Genomic DNA, 12,138 nt, shown 5'->3' with positions numbered 1-12,138 from the left:
GCCTCCCTGTCGGTGATCACACCATGGACAGATATCGTGGCCTCCCTGGTCTGTGATCACACCATGGACAGATATCGTGACCTCCCTGTCTGTGATCACACCATGGACAGGATATCGTGGCCTCCCTGTCTGTGATCACACCATGGACAGATATCGTGCCTCCCTGTCTGTGATCACACCATGGACAGATATCGTGACCTCCCTGTCTGTGATCACACCATGGACAGATATCGTGGCCTCCTGTCTGTGATCACACCATGGACAGATATCGTGCCTCCCTGTCTGTGATCACACCATGGACAGATATCGTGGCCTCCCTGTCGGTGATCACACCATGGACAGATATCGTGCCTCCTGTCTGTGATCACACCATGGACAGATATCGTGACCTCCCTGTCTGTGATCACACCATGGACAGATATCGTGCCTCCCTGTCTGTGATCACACCATGGACAGATAATCGTGGCCTCCCTGTCTGTGATCACACCATGGACAGATATCGTGGCCTCCCTGTCTGTGATCACACCATGGACAGATATCGTGGCCTCCCTGTCTGTGATCACACCATGGACAGATATCGTGACCTCCCTGTCTGTGATCACACCATGGACAGATATCGTGACCTCCCTGTCTGTGATCACACCATGGACAGATATCGTGGCCTCCCTGTCTGTGATCACACCATGGACAGATATCGTGGCCCTCCCTGTCTGTGATCACACCATGGACAGATATCGTGGCCTCCCTGTCTGTGATCACACCATGGACAGATATCGTGGCCTCCCTGTCTGTGATCACACCATGGACAGATATCGTGACCTCCCTGTCTGTGATCACACCATGGACAGATATCGTGGCCTCCCTGTCTGTGATCACACCATGGACAGATATCGTGGCCTCCCTGTCTGTGATCACACCATGGACAGATATCGTGACCTCCTGTCTGTGATCACACCATGGACAGATATCGTGGCCTCCCTGTCTGTGATCACACCATGGACAGATATCGTGGCCTCCCTGTCTGTGATCACACCATGGACAGATATCGTGGCCTCCCTGTCTGTGATCACACCATGGACAGATATCGTGACCTCCCTGTCTGTGATCACACCATGGACAGATATCGTGGCCTCCCTGTCTGTGATCACACCATGGACAGATATCGTGGCTCCCTGTCTGTGATCACACCATGGACAGATATCGTGACCTCCCTGTCTGTGATCACACCATGGACAGATATCGTGACCTCCCTGTCTGTGATCACACCATGGACAGATATCGTGCCTCCCTGTCTGTGATCACACCATGGACAGATATCGTGGCCTTCCTGTCGGTGATCACACCATGGACAGATATCGTGGCCTCCCTGTCTGTGATCACACCATGGACAGATATCGTGACCTCCCTGTCTGTGATCACACCATGGACAGATATCGTGATTTCCCTGTCTGTGATCACACCATGGACAGATATCGTGACCTCCCTGTCTGTGATCACACCATGGACAGATATCGTGACCTCCCTGTCTGTGATCACACCATGGACAGATATCGTGGCCTCCCTGTCTGTGATCACACCATGGACAGATATCGTGGCCTCCCTGTCTGTGGTCGCACCATGGACAGATATCGTGGCCTCCCTGTCTGTGATCACACCATGGACAGATATCGTGACATCCCTGTCTGTGATCACACCATGGACAGATATCGTGGCCTCCCTGTCTGTGATCACACCATGGACAGATATCGTGGCCTCCCTGTCTGTGATCACACCATGGACAGATATCGTGACCTCCCTGTTGGTGATCACACCATGGACAGATATCGTGGCCTCCCTGTCTGTGATCACACCATGGACAGATATCGTGGCCTCCCTGTCTGTGATCACACCATGGACAGATATCGTGGCCTCCTTGTCTGTGATCACACCATGGACAGATATCGTGACCCTCCCTGTCTGTGATCACACCATGGACAGATATCGTGACCTCCTTGTCTGTGATCACACCATGGACAGATATCGTGACCTCCCTGTCTGTGATCACACCATGGACAGATATCGTGGCCTCCCTGTCTGTGATCACACCATGGACAGATATCGTGACCTCCCTGTCTGTGATCACACCATGGACAGATATCGTGGCCTCCCTGTCTGTGATCACACCATGGACAGATATCGTGACATCCCTGTCTGTGATCACACCATGGACAGATATCGTGACCTCCCTGTCTGTGATCACACCATGGACAGATATCATGGCCTCCCTGTCTGTGATCACACCATGGACAGATATCGTGGCCTCCCTGTCTGTGATCACACCATGGACAGATATCATGGCCTCCCTGTCTGTGATCACACCATGGACAGATATCGTGGCCTCCCTGTCTGTGATCACACCATGGACAGATATCGTGACCTCCATGTCTGTGATCACACCATGGACAGATATCGTGGCCTCCCTGTCTGTGATCACACCATGGACAGATATCGTGACCTCCCTGTCTGTGATCACACCATGGACAGATATCGTGATTTCCCTGTCTGTGATCACACCATGGACAGATATCGTGACCTCCCTGTCTGTGATCACACATGGACAGATATCGTGACCTCCATGTCTGTGATCACACCATGGACAGATATCGTGATTTCCCTGTCTGTGATCACACCATGGACAGATATCGTGGCCTCCCTGTCTGTGATCACACCATGGACAGATATCGTGGCCTCCCTGTCTGTGATCACACCATGGACAAGATATCGTGATTTCCCTGTCTGTGATCACACCATGGACAGATATCGTGACCTCCCTGTCTGTGATCACACCATGGACAGATATCGTGGCCTCCCTGTCTGTGATCACACCATGGACAGATATCGTGACCTCCCTGTCTGTGATCACACCATGGACAGATATCGTGGCCTCCCTGTCTGTGATCACACCATGGACAGATATCGTGACCTCCCTGTCTGTGATCACACCATGGACAGATATCGTGACCTCCATGTCTGTGATCACACCATGGACAGATATCGTGGCCTCCCTGTCTGTGATCACACCATGGACAGATATCGTGACCTCCCTGTCTGTGATCACACATGGACAGATATCGTGACCTCCCTGTCGGTGATCACACCATGGACAGATATCGTGACCTCCCTGTCTGTGATCACACCATGGACAGATATCGTGGCCTCCCTGTCTGTGATCACACCATGGACAGATATCGTGGCCTCCCTGTCTGTGATCACACCATGGACAGATATCGTGGCCTCCCTGTCTGTGATCACACCATGGACAGATATCGTGGCCTCCCTGTCTGTGATCACACCATGGACAGATATCGTGGCCTCCCTGTCTGTGATCACACCATGGACAGATATCGTGGCCTCCCTGTCTGTGATCACACCATGGACAGATATCGTGACCTCCCTTTCTGTGATCACACCATGGACAGATATTGTGGCCTCCCTGTCGGTGATCACACCATGGACAGATATCGTGGCCTCCCTGTCTGTGATCACACCATGGACAGATATCGTGACCTCCCTGTCTGTGATCACACCATGGACAGATATCGTGACCTCCCTGTCGGTGATCACACCCATGGACAGATATCGTGGCCTCCCTGTCTGTGATCACACCATGGACAGATATCGTGACCTCCCTGTCTGTGATCACACCATGGACAGATATCGTGGCCTCCCTGTCGGTGATCACACCATGGACAGATATCGTGACCTCCCTGTCTGTGAGCACACCATGGACAGATATCGTGACCTCCCTGTCTGTGATCACACCATGGACAGATATCGTGGCCTCCCTGTCTGTGATCACACCATGGACAGATATCGTGACCTCCCTGTCTGTGATCACACCATGGACAGATATCGTGGCCTCCCTGTCTGTGATCACACCATGGACAGATATCGTGGCCTCCCTGTCGGTGATCACACCATGGACAGATATCGTGGCCTCCCTGTCGGTGATCACACCATGGACAGATATCGTGACCTCCCTGTCTGTGATCACACCATGGACAGATATCGTGACCTCCCTGTCTGTGATCACACCATGGACAGATATCGTGGCCTCCCTGTCTGTGATCACACCATGGACAGATATCGTGGCCTCCCAGTCTGTGATCACACCATGGACAGATATCGTGGCCTCCCTGTCTGTGATCACACCATGGACAGATATCGTGACCTCCCTGTCTGTGATCACACCATGGACAGATATCGTGACCTCCCTGTCTGTGATCACACCATGGACAGATATCGTGGCCTCCCTGTCTGTGATCACACCATGGACAGATATCGTGGCCTCCCTGTCTGTGATCACACCATGGACAGATATCGTGACCCCCCTGTCTGTGATCACACCATGGACAGATATCGTGACCTCCCTGTCGGTGATCACACCATGGACAGATATCGTGGCCTCCCTGTCTGTGATCACACCATGGACAGATATCGTGGCCTCCCTGTCTGTGATCACACCATGGACAGATATCGTGGCCTCCCTGTCTGTGATCACACCATGGACAGATATCGTGGCCTCCCTGTCTGTGATCACACCATGGACAGATATCGTGACCTCCCTGTCTGTGATCACACCATGGACAGATATCGTGATTTCCCTGTCTGTGATCACACCATGGACAGATATCGTGACCTCCCTGTCTGTGATCACACCATGGACAGATATCGTGACCTCCATGTCTGTGATCACACCATGGACAGATATCGTGATTTCCCTGTCTGTGATCACACCATGGACAGATATCGTGGCCTCCCTGTCTGTGATCACACCATGGACAGATATCGTGGCCTCCCTGTCTGTGATCACACCATGGACAGATATCGTGATTTCCCTGTCTGTGATCACACCATGGACAGATATCGTGACCTCCCTGTCTGTGATCACACCATGGACAGATATCGTGGCCTCCCTGTCTGTGATCACACCATGGACAGATATCGTGACCTCCCTGTCTGTGATCACACCATGGACAGATATCGTGGCCTCCCTGTCTGTGATCACACCATGGACAGATATCGTGACCTCCCTGTCTGTGATCACACCATGGACAGATATCGTGACCTCCATGTCTGTGATCACACCATGGACAGATATCGTGGCCTCCCTGTCTGTGATCACACCATGGACAGATATCGTGACCTCCCTGTCTGTGATCACACCATGGACAGATATCGTGACCTCCCTGTCGGTGATCACACATGGACAGATATCGTGGCCTCCCTGTCTGTGATCACACCATGGACAGATATCGTGACCTCCCTGTCTGTGATCACACATGGACAGATATCGTGACCTCCCTGTCGGTGATCACACCATGGACAGATATCGTGACCTCCCTGTCTGTGATCACACCATGGACAGATATCGTGGCCTCCCTGTCTGTGATCACACCATGGACAGATATCGTGACCTCCCTGTCTGTGATCACACCATGGACAGATATCGTGGCCTCCCTGTCTGTGATCACACCATGGACAGATATCGTGGCCTCCCTGTCTGTGATCACACCATGGACAGATATCGTGGCCTCCCTGTCTGTGATCACACCATGGACAGATATCGTGGCCTCCCTGTCTGTGATCACCCATGGACAGATATCGTGACCTCCCTGTCTGTGATCACACCATGGACAGATATTGTGGCCTCCCTGTCGGTGATCACACCATGGACAGATATCGTGGCCTCCCTGTCTGTGATCACACCATGGACAGATATCGTGACCTCCCTGTCTGTGATCACACCATGGACAGATATCGTGGCCTCCCTGTCTGTGATCACACCATGGACAGATATCGTGACATCCCTGTCTGTGATCACACCATGGACAGATATCGTGACCTCCCTGTCTGTGATCACACCATGGACAGATATCATGGCCTCCCTGTCTGTGATCACACCATGGACAGATATCGTGGCCTCCCTGTCTGTGATCACACCATGGACAGATATCATGGCCTCCCTGTCTGTGATCACACCATGGACAGATATCGTGGCCTCCCTGTCTGTGATCACACCATGGACAGATATCGTGACCTCCCTGTCTGTGATCACACCATGGACAGATATCGTGGCCTCCCTGTCTGTGATCACACCATGGACAGATATCGTGACCTCCCTGTCTGTGATCACACCATGGACAGATATCGTGACTTCCCTGTCTGTGATCACACCATGGACAGATATCGTGACCTCCCTGTCTGTGATCACACCATGGACAGATATCGTGACCTCCATGTCTGTGATCACACCATGGACAGATATCGTGACTTCCCTGTCTGTGATCACACCATGGACAGATATCGTGGCCTCCCTGTCTGTGATCACACCATGGACAGATATCGTGGCCTCCCTGTCTGTGATCACACCATGGACAGATATCGTGATTTCCCTGTCTGTGATCACACCATGGACAGATATCGTGACCTCCCTGTCTGTGATCACACCATGGACAGATATCGTGGCCTCCCTGTCTGTGATCACACCATGGACAGATATCGTGACCTCCCTGTCTGTGATCACACCATGGACAGATATCGTGGCCTCCCTGTCTGTGATCACACCATGGACAGATATCGTGGCCTCCCTGTCTGTGATCACACCATGGACAGATATCGTGACCTCCCTGTCTGTGATCACACCATGGACAGATATCGTGGCCTCCCTGTCTGTGATCACACCATGGACAGATATCGTGACCTCCCTGTCTGTGATCACACCATGGACAGATATCGTGACCTCCCTGTCGGTGATCACACCATGGACAGATATCGTGACCTCCCTGTCTGTGATCACACCATGGACAGATATCGTGGCCTCCCTGTCTGTGATCACACCATGGACAGATATCGTGGCCTCCCTGTCTGTGATCACACCATGGACAGATATCGTGGCCTCCCTGTCTGTGATCACACCATGGACAGATATCGTGGCCTCCCTGTCTGTGATCACACCATGGACAGATATCGTGGCCTCCCTGTCTGTGATCACACCATGGACAGATATCGTGGCCTCCCTGTCTGTGATCACACCATGGACAGATATCGTGACCTCCCTGTCTGTGATCACACCATGGACAGATATTGTGGCCTCCCTGTCGGTGATCACACCATGGACAGATATCGTGGCCTCCCTGTCTGTGATCACACCATGGACAGATATCGTGACCTCCCTGTCTGTGATCACACCATGGACAGATATCGTGACCTCCCTGTCGGTGATCACACCATGGACAGATATCGTGGCCTCCCTGTCTGTGATCACACCATGGACAGATATCGTGACCTCCCTGTCTGTGATCACACCATGGACAGATATCGTGGCCTCCCTGTCTGTGATCACACCATGGACAGATATCGTGACCTCCCTGTCTGTGATCACACCATGGACAGATATCGTGACCTCCCTGTCTGTGATCACACCATGGACAGATATCGTGGCCTCCCTGTCTGTGATCACACCATGGACAGATATCGTGACCTCCCTGTCTGTGATCACACCATGGACAGATATCGTGACTCCCTGTCTGTGATCACACCATGGACAGATATCGTGGCCTCCCTGTCGGTGATCACACCATGGACAGATATCGTGGCCTCCCTGTCGGTGATCACACCATGGACAGATATCGTGGCCTCCCTGTCTGTGATCACACCATGGACAGATATCGTGACCTCCCTGTCTGTGATCACACCATGGACAGATATCGTGGCCTCCCTGTCTGTGATCACACCATGGACAGATATCGTGGCCTCCCTGTCTGTGATCACACCATGGACAGATATCGTGGCCTCCCTGTCTGTGATCACACCATGGACAGATATCGTGACCTCCCTGTCTGTGATCACACCATGGACAGATATCGTGACCTCCCTGTCTGTGATCACACCATGGACAGATATCGTGGCCTCCCTGTCTGTGATCACACCATGGACAGATATCGTGGCCTCCCTGTCTGTGATCACACCATGGACAGATATCGTGACCCCCCTGTCTGTGATCACACCATGGACAGATATCGTGACCTCCCTGTCGGTGATCACACCATGGACAGATATCGTGGCCTCCCTGTCTGTGATCACACCATGGACAGATATCGTGGCCTCCCTGTCTGTGATCACACCATGGACAGATATCGTGACCTCCCTGTCGGTGATCACACCATGGACAGATATCGTGGCCTCCCTGTCTGTGATCACACCATGGACAGATATCGTGGCCTCCCTGTCTGTGATCACACCATGGACAGATATCGTGGCCTCCATGTCTGTGATCACACCATGGACAGATATCGTGACCCCCCTGTCTGTGATCACACCATGGACAGATATCGTGACCTCCCTGTCGGTGATCACACCATGGACAGATATCGTGGCCTCCCTGTCTGTGATCACACCATGGACAGATATCGTGGCCTCCCTGTCTGTGATCACACCATGGACAGATATCGTGACCTCCCTGTCTGTGATCACACCATGGACAGATATCGTGGCCTCCCTGTCTGTGATCACACCATGGACAGATATCGTGACCTCCCTGTCTGTGATCACACCATGGACAGATATCGTGGCCTCCCTGTCTGTGATCACACCATGGACAGATATCGTGGCCTCCCTGTCTGTGATCACACCATGGACAGATATCGTGGCCTCCCTGTCTGTGATCACACCATGGACAGATATCGTGGCCTCCCTGTCTGTGATCACACCATGGACAGATATCGTGACCTCCCTGTCTGTGATCACACCATGGACAGATATTGTGGCCTCCCTGTCGGTGATCACACCATGGACAGATATCGTGGCCTCCCTGTCTGTGATCACACCATGGACAGATATCGTGACCTCCCTGTCTGTGATCACACCATGGACAGATATCGTGGCCTCCCTGTCTGTGATCACACCATGGACAGATATCGTGACATCCCTGTCTGTGATCACACCATGGACAGATATCGTGACCTCCCTGTCTGTGATCACACCATGGACAGATATCATGGCCTCCCTGTCTGTGATCACACCATGGACAGATATCGTGGCCTCCCTGTCTGTGATCACACCATGGACAGATATCATGGCCTCCCTGTCTGTGATCACACCATGGACAGATATCGTGGCCTCCCTGTCTGTGATCACACCATGGACAGATATCGTGACCTCCATGTCTGTGATCACACCATGGACAGATATCGTGGCCTCCCTGTCTGTGATCACACCATGGACAGATATCGTGACCTCCCTGTCTGTGATCACACCATGGACAGATATCGTGATTTCCCTGTCTGTGATCACACCATGGACAGATATCGTGACCTCCCTGTCTGTGATCACACCATGGACAGATATCGTGACCTCCATGTCTGTGATCACACCATGGACAGATATCGTGATTTCCCTGTCTGTGATCACACCATGGACAGATATCGTGGCCTCCCTGTCTGTGATCACACCATGGACAGATATCGTGGCCTCCCTGTCTGTGATCACACCATGGACAGATATCGTGATTTCCCTGTCTGTGATCACACCATGGACAGATATCGTGACCTCCTGTCTGTGATCACACCATGGACAGATATCGTGGCCTCCCTGTCTGTGATCACACCATGGACAGATATCGTGACCTCCCTGTCTGTGATCACACCATGGACAGATATCGTGGCCTCCCTGTCTGTGATCACACCATGGACAGATATCGTGACCTCCCTGTCTGTGATCACACCATGGACAGATATCGTGACCTCCATGTCTGTGATCACACCATGGACAGATATCGTGCCTCCCTGTCTGTGATCACACCATGGACAGATATCGTGACCTCCCTGTCTGTGATCACACATGGACAGATATCGTGACCTCCCTGTCGGTGATCACACCATGGACAGATATCGTGACCTCCCTGTCTGTGATCACACCATGGACAGATATCGTGGCCTCCCTGTCTGTGATCACACCATGGACAGATATCGTGGCCTCCCTGTCTGTTATCACACCATGGACAGATATCGTGGCCTCCCTGTCTGTGATCACACCATGGACAGATATCGTGGCCTCCCTGTCTGTGATCACACCATGGACAGATATCGTGGCCTCCCTGTCTGTGATCACACCATGGACAGATATCGTGGCCTCCCTGTCTGTGATCACACCATGGACAGATATCGTGACCTCCCTGTCTGTGATCACACCAGTGGACAGATATTGTGGCCTCCCTGTCGGTGATCACACCATGGACAGATATCGTGGCCTCCCTGTCTGTGATCACACCATGGACAGATATCGTGGCCTCCCTGTCTGTGATCACACCATGGACAGATATCGTGGCCTCCCTGTCTGTGATCACACCATGGACAGATATCGTGGCCTCCCTGTCTGTGATCACACCATGGACAGATATCGTGACCTCCCTGTCTGTGATCACACCATGGACAGATATCGTGACCTCCCTGTCTGTGATCACACCATGGACAGATATCGTGGCCTCCCTGTCTGTGATCACACCATGGACAGATATCGTGGCCTCCCTGTCTGTGATCACACCATGGACAGATATCGTGACCCCCCTGTCTGTGATCACACCATGGACAGATATCGTGACCTCCCTGTCGGTGATCACACCATGGACAGATATCGTGGCCTCCCTGTCTGTGATCACACCATGGACAGATATCGTGGCCTCCCTGTCTGTGATCACACCATGGACAGATATCGTGACCTCCCTGTCGGTGATCACACCATGGACAGATATCGTGGCCTCCCTGTCTGTGATCACACCATGGACAGATATCGTGGCCTCCCTGTCTGTGATCACACCATGGACAGATATCGTGGCCTCCATGTCTGTGATCACACCATGGACAGATATCGTGACCCCCCTGTCTGTGATCACACCATGGACAGATATCGTGACCTCCCTGTCGGTGATCACACCATGGACAGATATCGTGGCCTCCCTGTCTGTGATCACACCATGGACAGATATCGTGGCCTCCCTGTCTGTGATCACACCATGGACAGATATCGTGACCTCCCTGTCGGTGATCACACCATGGACAGATATCGTGGCCTCCCTGTCTGTGATCACACCATGGACAGATATCGTGGCCTCCATGTCTGTGATCACACCACCATGGACAGATATCGTGACCTCCCTTTCTGTGATCACACCATGGACAGATATCGTGACCTCCCTGTCTGTGATCACACCATGGACAGATATCGTGACCTCCCTGTCGGTGATCACACCATGGACAGATATCGTGGCCTCCCTGTCTGTGATCACACCATGGACAGATATCGTGGCCTCCATGTCTGTGATCACACCATGGACAGATATCGTGACCTCCCTTTCTGTGATCACACCATGGACAGATATCGTGACCTCCCTGTCTGTGATCACACCATGGACAGATATCGTGACCTCCCTTTCTGTGATCACACCATGGACAGATATCGTGACCTCCCTGTCTGTGATCACACCATGGACAGATATCGTGACCTCCCTTTCTGTGATCACACCATGGACAGATATCGTGACCTCCCTGTCTGTAGCCATTATGGGAAAGGGAAACTATCTGGGCTTTCAGAACCCCCCCTCCCCCCCCACACTATTTTGCTGTAGAAGTGAAGCGATTGAATTTCTTTCTTCAGTAAATTCTCTTATTTCCGTCTTACAATCCGTCTTCTTTTTATGTACATTTCTTTGCTTTTCCAGGGTCAGGTGACTTCTATGATGGGATGACCACAGTGACCTCATCCAGCACACATTTGGACCTGACTTCACCCCTGACAGGTATTATTTATTGATTGGTCATATTTCTCATTTTCTCAGCATTTCACAGCAGCGTCCGCTCATCCACCCACCAAGAGGATTATGATGGTGGCTCCTTACTATATTCTATGGGGGAGGGGTGGCAATGGTCCTCCATCCTTCACCTGCACATCTCTCCATCTTCTGGACTGCACAATCCTCCCCCCCCCCCCATCTCAGAATGGTTGTTGGTGTGAATTCTGCTTAGTTGGAACTGAATATGAGGAGAATTCTGTGCAGAAAGTTCCAATTTCCTGCCTCATATTCTGCCCAGGTGTGTCCAGGTG

General features: G+C 52.2%; 1 protein-coding gene across 1 annotated transcript in view; it reads left to right on the top strand.

Annotated features, from left to right (window-relative positions):
• Window positions 1–12,138, top strand: part of LOC143995704 (T-cell differentiation antigen CD6-like) — a 133,193-nt gene that overhangs the window by 60,798 nt on the left and 60,257 nt on the right. The window contains exon 5 of the mRNA XM_077490452.1: window positions 11,756–11,833. Coding sequence (XP_077346578.1) covers window positions 11,756–11,833 — 78 coding nt within the window. The remainder of the gene's footprint in view (window positions 1–11,755; window positions 11,834–12,138) is intronic.

This window comes from Lithobates pipiens, unplaced genomic scaffold, assembly GCF_037356315.1.
Source record: "Lithobates pipiens isolate NorthernLeopardFrog02 unplaced genomic scaffold, aLitPip1_a1.2 Scaffold_185, whole genome shotgun sequence".
Classification (NCBI taxonomy): Eukaryota; Metazoa; Chordata; class Amphibia; order Anura; family Ranidae; genus Lithobates; species Lithobates pipiens.
Note: the sequence above shows the minus strand (reverse complement) of the source record. Positions and strands in the feature narration are given on the sequence as shown.